Below are 16,670 nucleotides of genomic sequence, written 5' to 3'. Positions count from 1 at the left end.
GATACAGGGAGAGGACAGGGTCACACACTTGTAGTGGGTCATACAGTAAGTAATAATTGGGAGGGATTACGTTTGTATCAGTCTATACATTGTTTTTAGGAACATCCTGCATAGTATAAAAAAGTCCAAAAGGGAAAATCACAAGGCAACATCTTAGCCTCAGTATTACATTAACATTTCTTTGTTTATTCCCCAGATGAAGGCCTGATAGTCTCAAGATTTACTATCATTTAAAAACCATGCATCTCTAAATTGTCAAGTTTTTATGAGCTAAGAAAAACAGCCCAATTCTTAATTTTGTGTTGATGCATTTTTCATAACCCATACAGGAACACTTAATCCTCAAATTTATCTGAACAATTAAAAATCACCAAATGTTGAGATACATGATTTCCCCTTGACAGTGATTAAGTGCGAGTATAAGTATTTCTCCTTTGTTATCATAGCATCGCTAAATAGTGGATAATTGGAGCGAGCAATACTTAATAACAATTCCAAATAGCTGCAGATGGGCCATTTAACAAAACAAACCCATACTTCATAATGTTGGTTATAAAACCGGACACATCCGAAATGATTTTGAGGGGCACACTTTGGTCGTTTAGTTATATCAGTATTGAAAGCCGGAAATTGTTAAGATAAATAGAGTAAGCCTCCTTGGAAAGTTCTTTTTAATAATTCAAATTAAGCAACTCTTCAGACCCTGACAAGTGACTGCTGTGCATCATCTGATGTTCGTCATCTGATGTTCGTCATTTATTCATGAAGTTGTGAGCCTCATTAAGTGATGGAATCAGGTGCTTATTATACACACACACACGCCAGCATTGGGAACAGAGAAAAAAGGTCCTTTAATAATCCCGTCACCTCAGTGGGGGAGGCCGTGGTTATCAAATTTAGAGGCAGAGCTGGTTTTTAAACATCAACATCATTAAACTCTACTTATTCCAGCAGGTGAGATGCGGGTGATATTACACAGTGAACGAGAGTGACGCAGTTTGCTTAATCACAATCAGCAAAAAGTCTGTTCATGTCTGCTCTCTTGTTCTTCGACCGTGCTCAAGTCATTCAGCGTGTGTGATTCATTGTGTTTACCTGCCATGTCAAGCTGCTGTTATTTTGTGAAAGAAAATTCAGCCGACATGTCGCTCGACAGGTATAAATTAAGTTTCTGATTGCTATAACGAGAGTCTATGGTCTGCCTATACTCAACCCTGCCCACCATATTCAGAGCAGCGCTCTTTAAACCCTTTCTTGGTAACACTTAACTGTAACCTCCCACTCCGCAAGGACGCCGGCATCCTCGGACAGCATTACTGTCTTTCATAGACTGCACCACTTTAAAACTAGAAAATACTGGTATCATATGAAATTAGAAGCCCCAAGGATCCACTGGAAACAAACATGTCATGCTAGCCTGTCAGGAAGGGGTATAAATAATGTTCCAAAGTTAGGCAAGCTTTTGGTGAGGGAAAATTGGCATGGGCATTTTCATTTGATCCTGTGATCTCTTACCTCAGGATATCTAATTGAAAATGGGTCTCCTCTTTGCAGACATGCTCACTTTATGCCAATCCCATGACATTTTGGGCAAAAACCATGTAGCTTTTCTCAAGTACAAAGGTGTTATTTTTGTTTTTGTCTGTTGTATTTGAATATTTCTGCCTATTGGGGTCCCTAAACAGTCTTGGAATTGCATCAATTCGATATGACTGCAAAGCTAAGACCCTTGTGGATTTAATGAAATCTCCAAACAAAAATATCATTGCATAAATCTCCAAATGTCACACGTTTTTCATACTAAATGACAGCATACATTTTCCATGGTGTTCCTCAAGGTCTTGTTGTCTCAATGTGGTATTTTGGAGAGATTTTTGACTATTATTATCAATTCTCGAGTGTTAAAAAAAAAAAAAAAACCTTAAATTTAAGACCAAATCTGTGCAACAAATGGTGTCAACCCAAAAATTGCTGCGGCAGCTTGTGAGACACTGAGCATGGGAGCGGTCATTGACTACTTCCAGCATAATGTTCCAAGCATCTATATACTCTAAACAAGTCTGAATAGGCGCCTAACCAAAACGTAATGTTTATGACAGATTTATGACTAGCAAATATTGACACAGAATGCTGAGCTACATCTCAATTAGCCTTCAGGTTCTCTGCTTTCACATGATGCATACCACTTCTATGTGGCATATACTGTTGACCTGCTATCTCCCCCTAAAGACCCTCTGTCCCCCCTAAAAAGGACAGAACTGGGTCTATGGTAGGGAGAGGCTGAATAGAAGAGGTTAAGTCCCCTATTTAGTATTTATAAGCAGGATATACACATTTAACAAGTTATAACTGTTCTGTAATATAGTCGTATGCACATATAAGGACATTTTTAAGAGTTCATGAATGTACAGTATTTTTCAATGATTAGAATTTCCCCTATAAAGACATGTTTTGTATTGTTACAACAGTGTTTTGTCATTTATTATAGAGCAGCCTCAACTTATGGGTCCCCACAGGAGGAGTTATAGTTGCTGACAAATACATTCACAAACAAATATATCTGCTCACTAGGGCATTATAGATTATAATTTATCAAATGTATTTATAAAGGCTAAATAGGAGGATTCACAGTAAAATGTTTTCTCCTTAAAAAAATCGAAAGTTTTTCCCCAAGTTGGACCAAAGTCCTGAAGTTCTTTGGCACACAGCAAACACGCTCCGTGCCGTCTGCTTGCACTATCTTTGTCCGTTTGCTGTTTAGCAGTCTATTTTTGGCATTAACTTTCTGTGTTTGAAAAGTAAAAAGCAACATTTTGGCAACAGCTTTGTTGCTAGCAGCCAGTGCAACAGCAGTGTCCAACCAGACTGCACAGGGACAAAGACTACTTATTGGCTGCAGGCAAAATAGGACAAATGGGAATAATATGAGTTTGAGGGGGAAATTGGGTGCACACTCCTGAATATGATGATATAACAATTATAGTTCCAGGCGCGACTGTATGCATAATTTAGGAGAAAAAGTAAAAGAGCTTTGGTTAGGATGAGGCACTCGGAGCTGTCTTTAATTTTGAAATGAAGCTAAAGTTGCCATCTGGTTGGACATGTACAGTAGTTGTTACGTCATGTGAAGCCTACAAGAAAAAAAATCTCCCTAAATGGATATGAACTCCGTATGTTTGGCATTATTGGCATGAACCTCCCTGTCCAACCAGCTGAGCTAATCACTCACTATGCACTTTTCCTATGTGCTTGTCTAAAGGCTATTACTGCTGTTCAGAATTTCATAGAGGGCTCGTGAAAACTCTGCTCACCGCCTTTCAAATGATTTCCTACAAATTACTGTGGCACCAAGATGCCTTTCATCTTCCCATCTCTTTGCCCTCTCTGCTCTTGACGTGTTTTTCTCCCCCCTCTCATCCCGGCTTTTCTACAGCCCCTCATTCATTCTTTAAATACCTCCATCCAAAAACCTGCAGTTGCATCTCCAGCTTCCCCCAGTCCTTGAGACTATAAACCAGAAATTACATTTGATTAACTGTGGTACACTGTGCATGGTACTTCTTGGGTCTCCTCTCAAAGCACTTGCAACACAAGTGATTTTCCATGACATATTTGTCACAAGGATAATCTTTTACAGCCCTAATAACAGTCATTACCCTCAGACAGTAGCGACAGGCTGAGACCGACATACAACTAATGCAAAAACTCTCTATATCTGCACGTATGAAAACAGTTGGTGCAACACAGGATTATGTGTTTGTGTCACATCTCTATCAGACAGCGCTGTCCTAGTATGTTTCTCTCCCTGACTCTGACCAGAAAATCTAAATTTGTTATTATTATTTAATATACAACATTGCTTACTGTTGTGAGAGACATTTGAAATAGCCTGAGTATACATAAATGTAAATTATTTAATCCCTGGAGTAATCACAGCACAGTAGTTTCATGCAGTGTTTTTATGATAAAACTTTTACGATCTTCCTTTAGGACAAAAATGTATTGTAGACTCTTTGTTTTTTCAGTCATTTCCATTTTCGCTACTATTCTCAGTGGCTTTTCCTCCGTCATTTTTCATCACAGTCATCGTCTCTGCTTTTTCAAAATACTACAGTAACATAAATTGCTGCCACAAAGTCCAAAGCTCTGCCCAAAATCCCATCTTTTGTCCTTATCTCTCATTTTTCCACCATGGTGGGATCTCCTCTGTTGTAATTGCCAGTATGAGGAGTGATGGAGTGTCTCTGTCAGTGTTTGCCTGATAGCTCATCTATACACACACACACTTTTTTTCACACTGCCACATAAACAATCCCAGCCATATTACAGTACGTATGTGTGCTCACAGAATGTGCCAACCTTCCCACGGGAATGTATGCCCGCACACACACACCTCTGTGTGAAGTTGCTGCAGGTGACAATGAGTGAGCTCTCCATTTCCTCTCTCACTTGTTGGTCTACCTCTCCCTGCTCTCCACCAGGCCACAGGCCTTTATATAGTCATTGTGAGATCCATATCCAGAAACAAGCCCCAGTAGCTGTGATTGTGGAGCCAGGAGGAAAACACAAGGATGTAGGATGCCCTGTTCCACTGTCTTTGTTGTTGTTTTGTCATTTTTGCTTTGAGATAGCACATGGAAGGAGAATAACAGCTTTCAATGAGGGTTTAGTGAGTTTACCACAAGTCTTGTAGCAGTAATTTTCCAAAACACATCATGCATTGTCGGTTTTTGCATGTATTTTCCTTCCCCCTGGCAGTCTGTGGTTTCTAATTAATTCACTACAGCATGAAAATCACCAGTTTTATTTTTGCACAAAAGTACATCATTGTTGCATGGTAACTAGAGACTTGGAAGTCAATTGCTGAACCACATCCCATTCTGAAGTGTCTGTTCCAGCATCAAAGAATCCAACCTGGAAAGCAAAATAGTCAAACATGGACATTGTCAATAGGATCGTGTCGATTTAGGTTTGATTGTTCAGGAGCCAGCGTTCACGTTTCAGATGTCACAGCCTTTCAGTGTTCATGTAGCAAGCTGGGAGATGTTTTTAATATATGAAAGTGTAGGAAATGGGCTAAAACGGTGAAAAAAATCTAACTTTTGTCTGCTCCTATTAGGCTTGTCGCAGTAGTAGGCGTTAGCCGTTTTACATGGTGTTACATGGTATTCGGGCCTATGCCAGTTATATCTACCACCCTACTGTTGTTTTGTAGTTTCTGTACAGCAGCAGCAGCAGAGTCGCAGCACAGAGTGGCAAGAGTCAAATTTCATGTGATAAGAGTAAAGAGAGTTGACAAGACGATAGCGGAGGATTTGGTGTCAGAGCGGAAAGCAAAAGCGCCTTTTTGGCAATGTATCAGATTGAAACCCAACGCTTAAAGGAAACCTGATAACATAAATACGGGTAAAGGACTTGGATACATCGCTAAGAAGTTGGAAGTGTGCAGCCTGTTGCCTGCAGCTGTAACAGCTCACTGCGGCTGCTCCTTCATGTTCCATTGCTGCGTACAATATTTCAGACTGATAAGCCGTGAATAAATGCCAAAAAGAACCGCCGTCATGTTTTGTAAATGCATTTTTGATGATCGATAGTGGCAGTTTTAATTTCATGGACTACTTTATGATATAAATCAAGTCATGTTTTGCATGTCATGCTTTTAATGTGAAGCTGCAGCAGTAGGACATGTTAGATTTGCGTTAACAGTAACTTTGTTTCATCTACAGATACGGAGCATCACTGATTAATATCTTTTCTCGTAAAATGTCCGGTGTAATCAGTACGCCAGAGTTTATTAACTTCCTCACTGTCACCAGTATTGATAGAAAAACAGACAGTTGGAATTTACCGTCAGTTTGTCCCTAATCTTTACCTCCACCTTTGCATCGCTCTTCCTGATGTATTCGTTCTGCTCTCCAGTTATCTCTTCCTTTAAGAATTCCTCCTCTCCATCACTTATCTCTTAGAGGAAACAGGATTGACAGCATCTATTCCTCTTATACCTCTCCATGCCATCATTTGTACCTTCCCTCCATCTATCCCGCTATCCCTTTTATTATTCCATTCATTTCAACTTCCATCTTTCCATCCATACTTCTTGCTCCTGTCTTCTCTCCATCCCACCCTCCATTTCTTTTCCCCTCTTCCCTCCATCACTCCTTTCATCGCTTCATCTAGCTCCATCTCTCCATAGACAATCTGCCAGTTCTCTGCCCTCCCAGAGTGATCCAGTTAGAGGGCTAATGCTGTGAAAAATGACAGTGAACCGCCACTTTTACCGCCATCACCACCGCTCTGGGGCCGCCTGCCGCCTACAGCCCTGTTGCCTGGCAACTCCCCAGACAGCTTCCCTCCAAAAAGCGAGAGCTCCTGTCTGCTCTGCTGCGATAGAGACCCGAGCCTAATAAGCATTATATCTCATTTTGTCTTATCATTTTGTTGTTAGTGACACAAGTTTGCTCGGAGCTGCGACTATGCAAGGAGCACTGATGCAGAATGTGTCTCTCATATTGAATGAACAAAATCATTCGCAACAAGTGTGACTTCTCCGAGCATTGTTGTTTGAATAACAGATTGCTCAGCCAAAAACATAAATATACATAAATGATGAAGATGCAGATGATGCAGTGAAGCCGTTTAGTAGAAAAGAGCTGAAGTGTTCTGACCCCATATGCAGATTTCTTGGATGCAAATGTAAACATACAATTAACATGTCATACGGTAAAGTGGTGCATTTACACTCAGAGCCTGCAATAAATCATTCTGGATGGTTGATGATAAGATGTTTTTCCTGTAACTGCACTTATGCCAAATTACTTTTCAAGCTATTTCACTGTCGCAGACAAATTTTCAAAATCGTGAGTTTTGCTTCAGCTGTTGTGTGTTCCCATGTTCCCGATCATTTGGTTTAAGGTTGTCATAGAACTCAGTCTGTCCTGTCTTAAGTCAGTCTTTCTCTCTTCTTGACGTTCCGACAAAGTCCAGTATGTTTAAATTATCGTACGCTTAAAGTCTTGGCTCACGCAAATAGTGAACTTGAATGATGGTAACATTGTCAACAACCATTAGCTGCCCTCCCTCCTGCTCCAAACAAGAAGAAGCAAACCAGGTAGACAGTAAACATGGAAGAAATGCAGTGAACAAGTCTGGGTTCTCTTGGACTGTGATATCGTAGGAGAAAATGGTGGAGTTGTGGAGTCAACAAGGGTCCGTGTTTTTCTGATCCAACAACCAGAGCTTATTTTAGTGAGAAATCTTAACTTTTAAAAACCTCTCATTCCTACAGTTTCCTCCTGCTGAAATAGCAAAGCTAATCCCAAAATGTTAAATTGTATGCAAATACAGTTTATCTTCTTAGATCATGTTGATGCCAAACAATAATCCTGTCGACATATGTTGCCTGTTATCTGGTGTTTCTAGATTTATGTGTTTTTGTGGACACGTAGGGAATTGTCAATATATCATATTTCTTAAAGTGAGGTAGCGTAATATTTTTTCAACAGGAGCAGGATGGAAAATAATCTCAAAATATATCTATGTGTAGTCTTACAAATAGTGAGCCTGTAAGATCCCCAGTCCTTGAGAAATCTCACATTGTCTTTAGATGTGAGAAGATGTCAGATTTTAGTCTCTGAAAAGTCTTCTAGTGTATGGTCGGCATAAGGTTCAGTTACTGCTTGTAACCTTTGTAGTTACAAATATAACTACTTTGTGCCCCCACCATTTCCCACACTTTCCTGTGTCTTGTCTCTAAATGTGTGAGCTGTGTACCTGACAGTTATGTTGCCTCTTATGTATGCATTTTTTTTTTAGCATTTTCTTCCTTTTGTACAGCACTTTGGTCAGTGTGAGTTGTTTTTAAATGTGCTTTATAAATAAATTTGAGTTGAGTTGAGTAATAATTGAAGTCACAATGTCAGAATGAAAAGTGCTTGTCTTTTTAAAAACAAGCTGATATCTGACTCTGTCCTGTTTCTTCAGATCTTTGCACTGAGTTAGGGAGGCAGCACCAATATACAGAACTGTGACAAATTAAAGGCACGCTAAGCACCGTTGAGTGTCACTTCTGTTTACATTCAACAATGTTATCAAACACAATGGAGCTAGCTCGCCCCCCCCCTTGTCCTCCGTGACTCGGTCATGAACGAGCGATACCTGCTAGTTACCCTGGATTTACACACCTGTTCAAGGGATAGTGCACCCAAAAATGAAAATTCAGCCATGCCGATGGAGGCTCAGGTGAAGTTTTAGAGTCCTCACAACACTTGCGGAGATCCAAGGGGAGATGAGGTAGCAACAAAACTGCACCTAATGGAGGCTTACGGCGCCCCAGATTCAAACGTCCAAAAACACATAATTGAAACCACAAAATATCTCCATACTGCTCGTCCGTAGTGATCCAAGTGTCCTGAAGCCGCGACATAAAAAGTTGTTTGGAAAAACGCCATTTGATCCCTGTTTTTAGCCTCATTGTAGCCTGTAGCTCTAACTGCCTCTGTGTACACTGCGCTCACGTGTGTGGAGAAACTTAACAAACACAGTTGCTTCAAGCAAGGACACAAGCAGTCACTTAATGGTTTGAGTAAGGAAACCATGCCTTCACAGTCACCAGAAAAGCCCACAGTGAGTTAGATTTTGGGGCAAACTATATAAAAGTTCTCTCAATAAGGTGCAGTGAACTTCTCTTTGTTTGTGCAACATGAGTTTGGGTTCTAAGTAGGCCTCAGTGTACCTGGGTCAGACACTGAAATTGGTAGTATGTACTGCTTTTCATAATGTCTGATGTGATATTTAGTGTCTGTAGTATGATTTTGTTGCTTGTAAAAAGGCCTCAAGTCTGTTCTTTAATATATCTTTGGAAGGCAGAGGGGGTGAGGTCCATCTTTATATTCCAGCTTTATATTCCATGCTCCACCAAAGCCACTACAGTCCAAAGCGGCCAGCATCTTGCAGAATGATTGTCATCACTGTTTACATAAAATATAAAACCGTATCACTTCCTTTGACCAGAGATGATTCGTGCCACTGGCTACTGCCCAGAGACTTGGCAAACCAGGGCATCTTATGCATAACTCATGATTTTCTCTAGCACAGTCCCAACACATTGCTAAGTTTGAAAATAGGCTGAAAAATCATTTTTTCATGAAGAAGTTACCTGTGGCTGTACACTGGAAATGCCATGCTTGAGTCTCAGGATCTCTTTTCTGTACTGTGTCAACTAATTGTGGTTCCTTGTGAAAAAAAAAAAAATAGCCTGCCTATGCGTCATCTCCTGCCCTACTTTCCTGTGTTTCCACCTCCTTGATGGCTTTTAAGGCAGAAACTCTGCTCCACCAGTCCTTCACCTTCAGCTTAACAAGAATCCAACACTTGAGTCCCAGAATATTCACAGATATGAGTGACACGAGCCACGCGGTTGCCACGGGAACTCTCGGAAGGGGTTACAAGAGTGCTTTTGACAAAGTGTGTGAACTCGCTGCCACCGAAGCAATCCTCGCTCTTTAATGTGATTCTGTTTTGAGACATCAGAGGTTGTGTGGATCTTCAGCAGATGTTGGAAAAGTTGACTCTACATCTGAGTTGTAGGGGGGTTCCGCCTGCTACGTTGTCGCAGTGTCTTTTTTGTGTGTGTGTGTGTGATGTGTAACTGCATACGTAATCCTTGGCGGGATTGAATGTTAAAAGTGAAAGACGGCAATTGCAAGCAGGATGAGGAACACTGTGTGAACGTTGTATTTCCAAGGAAGAGACATGGGAGTAAAAGCTAGAAAACTGTACTATAATACAACACTTAAAGGATATCCAGAAATGATACGGTACAGGCCCGTTCCTGTTCATCTCTGTCAGGTGAATCAGTGCAGCTTTGTAAGCACCAATTTCCCATTTTAAGTGATCATTCTATAGAGAACTACTAATTTAAATCCATCAAGGTCATAGAGGAAAGCACAAATAGCTGCAATTTCCATTAATGGGAGCTGAATGGAGAATGTGGGGGTCAAAATGACTAGTGGAAGAGGTATTTCGCAGCCCCTAGAGGGATGTGTATGTGTAGGTGTGTTTTTATTAATGATGAGAGTATTCATATGAGACACATTAAACAAAGTGCACACTCAGTGTGGCATGTGTGAGGACCGAGACAACGCCAACATTTCAGTACATTTCCCTTTCCTCATTTCTCCTTATCTTGCTTTCTGCCTTAAAGGGCTTTGATGACAAACTGAATTTCTGCAAATCAAACACTATAATATAGATGCCTACACACACATACACACAAGCACCATCTGCTGAGCCATTAGACATGTCTTACTGTAAATAAGCCTGAAGACACACACTCACACACACAGACACACACCTAGAGAGCAGCATGGCATCGTGCCCAGCCGTGCCCCAGGTGTCTCTGCATTGATATATTGGTGTGGCCTCAGATGAATCCATGCAGGGCAAACTAATGCTCTTATTAAAGGCTTTTTAAAGCACTGCCTAACAGAGAGAGTGAAAAAAAGAAAGGAGAGGTGACGTGTTTTAGCGTATTAATATCCACCTGAGGTGCTAATTTGCCCCGTAAGTCACATGTGTCAGCTGCAGCTGTGAAAGACAAGTGGAAATGAAAAAGAAAGCTAAAGAAATAGTGAGACGGGGGCAGGATGGAGAGATAGCGTGACGGAGACTGAGTGAGAAACAAGAATGAAAGGAGGAGGTGTAAATCACATTAATGAATAAGCTTCATTAGTCGTGCCCATTAGCGTCCTAAGCATGGATTAATTTAACTTCAGCCGACTTTGGAGAAGCCCAGTGGCCATGATGGGAGACAGTTTGATTACACACCTGGATGTTTGATCACTGACACCCTTCATTCTGAGTAGTAGCAGACAGTCTGGGTACCTTTTGTCCCTGAGTGTGAAATTAGAGCACCTACATAGAGAAAACTACTGTGGAAGAGGATTTTTTTCTTTTTCAGCTGGTTTACTGGTTTCCTCTGTTGGTTTTATTGCTCCTTAAGGAAATGTTGCCTGTTTCGCTGTTACTGTACACTTGGTACTTGCTTCAAATTACTTGTTCACCCTTCTCATTTGTTTGTCCAAAACAATTAAAGTACTTTATGGAGGGTACTCAATTCCTTTCCTGTCCTTGTGTTTTGTGTTGTCAACAGGCGGACCCCCAAGGCCGAGACATAGCCATCCGTCCCTTCTTGGAGCACTGTGAGAACACCCACATGACCATTTGGCTGGGCATCGTTTATGCCTACAAGGGACTGCTAATGGTAAGAGGAGAGAACATAAATTTAATTTGGACTCCCAGTCACACATAAACGCACACTTACACTATGAATGTACTGTACAAATGTATCTGATGACTCTTAACAGCTTTATAAATGTGCATTAATGAGGCTTGATGCGTTTTTATATAACTGTATTTCTGAGATGTGTGTCAATATTAAACCTTGAGTGTCTACTTTAAAGACACAGTGAGATGAAAAACACTTTTTTCAAGTTGTTATCCTTTGTCCCTGTGTAAATGACTCATTTATTTGTAATTACACACTAAAAATGGGTCAAAAAATTATATTTGAGTATTTTCATACCTCTGTCTTTCCCTTTTCCCGCCACAAAAAATAGTTTTGATGACTCAATTTGAACTCAAGTTTGGTTACATTAAGTTATCCAATCAAATATGATTTATGGTGCCAGCTAAACCAGCCCATCATATAAATATGTTAAGAGGTGTGTGTTTGGATTTCAACTGGCAAAAAAACTTTTTTATTCACTTTCTTGCGAGGAGTTAGAAGAGAAGATGGATACCACTTTCATGTCAATTCAGTTTTATTTATATAGCCCGAAATCAAATATTGCAAATTTGCCTCGAAGGGCTTTACAGTGTGTGCAACTTCTTTATTTGGACCCTCTGTCCATATGAGGAAAAACTCCAGAAAACAGGTACAAACCTCAGAGGGAACAACGGAGGACTGATTCTTCTTCCAGGATGGACGTACAATAGATGTCATGTGTGCAGCGTAGATAAAAATAACAATAGTAAGATCACAATATGGCAAATCAGGATGACCATATTAAGTAGACAGATTGTAAACATACAAATAATATGGATCAGGGAAGAAGTTAAGCATTTTCTCGGAGCCACCAAAACAAGATGAGCATGGGCCATCTGACCTCAAAGACCTGAAAGAGGACAGACAACACGTGCATAAAAGAGGAGGAGGATATTGGTCGTGAGATATTCCGGCAAAACCACTGGTTTATCCACTTCTTTTTTTGTACATATTAAACAAAATAGAGTGAGCTTAAGAAGTGCTGCTAGCCAGCCAGCTGCTTCCCCCTGCCTCCAGTCTTTATGCTAAGCTAAGCTAACCAGCATTGGCTCCAGCTTCATACTGAGAAGACGGATATGACAGCGGCACAACTCTTTTAATGTAACTTTTATCAAGAACACTGAATGAGACCTTTGCTCTAACACATACTATCTAATGTAAGCAGGCATTAAAGGAGAACTTTTATGCTTTTCCTCATTTTCTGTCTTATATATCATGTTATAATGTTGGATGTTCATATTAAACGTAGCCAAATTTTCAAATAATGAGGTAATTGTATTTAAAAGTAAATCCTGTGAGCAAAAACCTCAGGCCTCAGACTGTTGAATACTCTGTTTCCAAGGTATTGTTCTACTTTGGCTACAAGATGTCATATCATGAAAGGTTTCTTTATATGGTCATCTGCTCCAGGCACGCTACTGCAAGTGTTTACAGTACGTAGCCTACACTGCTGCATGTAGCTACATGCTAACGTCATGGAAATATGTAATCTTGGTCGTGGATATTTTTAATTTCTCCCTGATTTTGGATGATATTCCTGCTGGAATGTGTCTGGTTGTGTTTAGTAGTGATAATTTGTGATTTGTAACGGGAGATAGTGCAGCTATACACAGCCATTCCCAGGCTGCAAGTACACTGCTGCATGTAGCTACATGCTAACATCAGGGAAACATAATCCTGTTTGCCAGTGCTTTTAATTTTCTCTCTGCTGGAACATGTCGGGTTGTAAAAAGTGCCGCTATACTCCATTACAATCATTCCCTTGGCTGCAATGACAGTGCAGAGATGCTGAAAACACCCAGAAACACTGACCAATCAGAGCAGACTGGGCTTTTTCAGTAGGAGGATTTAAAGAAACAGGCGCTAAAACAGATCGTCCAAGACACAGGGTGAACAGGTGCTCCAGTATGAGCAGCATGAGAAAAATGTTTTTGACCATTAAAGCATATAAGTATGTTCTAGTAGGAACCACAGATAAAAGTATGCACCTTAAAATGGGCATAACAGGTCAGCTTTAAAAGGCAGTCTTCTAAGCATCATTGTGGGCTATAACTGATCAGAAATGTTGAATTCCCCCTCCACACAGTGTGTTTTAAAAACCTCTGTGAAGCAGGAGCAACTGTGAATTATGCAAACCTCACTACAACTATGGTGAGGCGAAGGAGGAGTAAGACAGAGCAATAAATCATCTGAGAGAATACAGAGGATGCTGAGTAAAAACTACCACCAAAAAATGTCAAAGGCAGAGGGATGGAAGGAGTGAGAAAATAGTAGCATGACATGTAGAAGGGGATGTGAAATAATAAGACGGTAACAAAGATGTGGAGAGGTAGGAAAGTTTGTATGAAGTGAAGACAGGAGCTCACATCTGTATGAGGCATAGAGAGGGACAGCACAGCAAAAAGAAGCATTAAGGTTTCGGTCATCACACACATACACACACACACACACACACACATATGAATGCATACACGCACACATCACAGTCACTTCACGTTTGCATACGCACGCTCACACACCTGAGATCCACTAATCCTTGATGACTGCTCCTGTAAATCTGCTGCATGTCATTCCACTAACTCTCATTTAGACTTTAGGATAAGCAGGCAGGCACACAGTGAATTATTCAGCAGGCTGTGCGGGCTGCTGCTGCTAATGTCCCAGCAAACAAACAGCTCACTCTAAATAAACATTTTACAAGCACGCAACCTAAGGCTGCTTCAGAGAGATGTCTTTAGATTATGTTTCTCCTCTTTAAGGATCACGTAATGGAGTCGATTTTTGTTTGATTCTTAAGTGTTTCTTAAAGCAAAGTCAAATAAGATGAAATGTTTCTGCACTTCATCCAAGAAGAGCAATAAAAGGCACTGTACAACAAAAAAATACATGAAGAATATAAAAATAAGTCCAGCTTTATTCTGAAAAAATCTGATGTTTACACTAGCAGAGGCAAAATGAAAGAAAACTGCATAGTTTCAAATAGTGAGGATGACCAGTACTGTTGACTTACTGTGTGCACGTTGCCCCAGAGGAATGAGTTCAGACTTTCTGTGACCGAAATTAAATACTGCCTTCAGTTTTTTGTGTGTCTTTTCTCACACAATTTTCTGTCTTTTCGCCCTGACAGTTGTTTGGCTGTTTCCTGGCATGGGAGACCAGGAACGTGAGCATCCCTGCTCTCAATGACAGCAAATACATCGGGATGAGTGTTTACAACGTGGGCATTATGTGCATCATCGGTGCTGCTGTCTCTTTTCTAACGAGGGACCAACCTAACGTCCAGTTCTGCATTGTGGCACTGGTGATCATCTTTTGCAGCACCATCACGCTCTGTTTGGTGTTCGTTCCCAAGGTCAGTTCTCGTCGTGTGTGTGAATGAGGAGAGTATGTGTATGAGCACAGGTGGATAACTCTGCGTTGCCAGAAACTAGAGTGCTTAATTAACACCACATTCACACACCACACTTCACTAAGTCCTGGAAGCTGAAAACGCAGCGTAAACAGTTATGTGTAGCTTTTTTTTCTTGCCTGTGTAATTTTATCCCAGAGTGCAGCTGTGACTAATACTCATAACCCCTCTAACAGTTTATCACCATGAGAACCAACCCAGATGCTGCCACCCAGAACCGGAGGTTAAAGTTCACCCAGAACCAAAAGAAGGAAGACTCCAAGACCTCCACCTCAGTCACCAGCGTCAACCAGGCTAACACTTCACGACTGGACGGGCTTCAGACTGATAACCACCGCCTCCGCATGAGGATAACAGAGGTCTGAGCTTTTTTTGCAATTGATCGTCATTTTACAAGACAGGATGGCGGCGCAGTGGGGGGCAGGGTTTTTAATGCAGTAGCGGGATAAGGAACGGCTTTTAATCGTGATTGAAGACACAGTAATTGAGCAGAAGTTCTACAAGAGAAGAGAATCATTTTTGATTTGAAAGCAAATCATTTAACTCCACCGAAATTGAAAAGCTAAAAAACTAGTGCTCTTGTAGCCATTTAATTTTCAAATGTCATTTCATTAATTCCTAATAAAATGATCATGAGTTGTTAAAAGCAACTCTGATCACTTCAAGAGACTGTGTTGTCACTGAGCGGGCCGCACAGTACTCTGATTCATTTGGTAAAAATGTTCACTTATATTGACACTGAGTGAAATTTAGAAAAAAAATCCCCTTGCAATCACCTAGGCTTTCTATCCGATCTGTCAGAGGTAAATTACTGCAGTTGTCATTGCTTTTGTTCAAGACTGTGGCAAATGAGGAGCTTCTCAGACACTCTTGGAGGACAAGTCAAGTTATTGTATATTTGGCAGACAGCAGTGTTTTCGTAGTCGCAGCAGTTTGTTGTTCATAGATCAGACGGATAACCATGTTGCCTACTTGGGCGAGGCGATCTATGAATGATTTATGAAAACTTGATGTAACAAACAACAGTTTAGTTTTGGGTCTATAAAGTACTTACTCAACTTTATCATCGAATACTTTACCCACGTTTCAAAAAGTAAACATTTATCTGTTTTTCTGTTTGAAAAGCTGGACAAGGAGCTGGAGGAAGTGACCATGCAGCTGCAGGACACGCCAGAGAAAACTCCCTACATCAAACAGAACCATTACCCGGATGCCAACAACATCCTCAGCATACGCAACTTCACGGACGGCAAAGGTGAGAAACTGGCTGTGTTTATTTATTACAGTCCTGGTAGTCTGTCTGTGTGACCCCACCCATTTGAGGCATTTGGTACTTTGGAGGTCAACTAGAAAATATTTCATCTCATATTGAAAATTACCTGCATACTAGGGCTTCAACGATTATTTTCAGTATTTAATTTCAATTAATCTGCCAGTCACTCTCATGATTAATCATTTTGTCATTAAAATATAACAAAATAGTAAAACATGCTCTCCCAGAGCCCAAGCTGATGTCTTCAAATAGTATGTTTTATCCAACCAACAGTTCAAAAATCCAAAGCTATTCAGTTTATTATCATGTCTGACAAAGAAAAGGATCAAATTCTCACATTTAAATAAGCATTTTACTGCTGGGAAGATAATCTTTTCATAAAACTGGGCTGTCTGTGCAGTAGAGAGATGCAAATGCTTTTAAAATTGGTGCTTCGTGACCAGAGAAAACAGAGGAAAAGGCCTTTTGGATTCGTACTTGCTCAAGTGGTAGAAAACCTACAAGTACCAGAATGCACTGCACCTCGCCAGACCAATAAGGGTGCGTTGGTTTTGTACTCGGAGGTCAGAAGTCGGAAGTGGGAATGACATCACCTCCGAGTTGACAACAGTTTTTGCATTCTAGTTGACAAAGGTGGACAAGTCGAAAAAAAACCGTAGCCGTAG

At 40.6% G+C, this 16,670-nt stretch overlaps 1 protein-coding gene across 2 annotated transcripts in view; it reads left to right on the top strand.

The window, feature by feature from the left end:
- Positions 1-16,670, top strand: part of gabbr2 (gamma-aminobutyric acid (GABA) B receptor, 2) — a 227,339-nt gene that overhangs the window by 196,895 nt on the left and 13,774 nt on the right. For both annotated transcript variants that reach the window (XM_050035369.1, XM_050035367.1), the window contains exons 14-17: positions 11,150-11,260; positions 14,451-14,675; positions 14,909-15,091; positions 15,858-15,987. In XM_050035369.1, coding sequence (XP_049891326.1) covers positions 11,150-11,260; positions 14,451-14,675; positions 14,909-15,091; positions 15,858-15,987 — 649 coding nt within the window. The remainder of the gene's footprint in view (positions 1-11,149; positions 11,261-14,450; positions 14,676-14,908; positions 15,092-15,857; positions 15,988-16,670) is intronic.

This window comes from Epinephelus moara, chromosome 22 (genome assembly GCF_006386435.1).
Source record: "Epinephelus moara isolate mb chromosome 22, YSFRI_EMoa_1.0, whole genome shotgun sequence".
NCBI classification, from domain to species: Eukaryota; Metazoa; Chordata; class Actinopteri; order Perciformes; family Serranidae; genus Epinephelus; species Epinephelus moara.
Note: the sequence above shows the minus strand (reverse complement) of the source record. Positions and strands in the feature narration are given on the sequence as shown.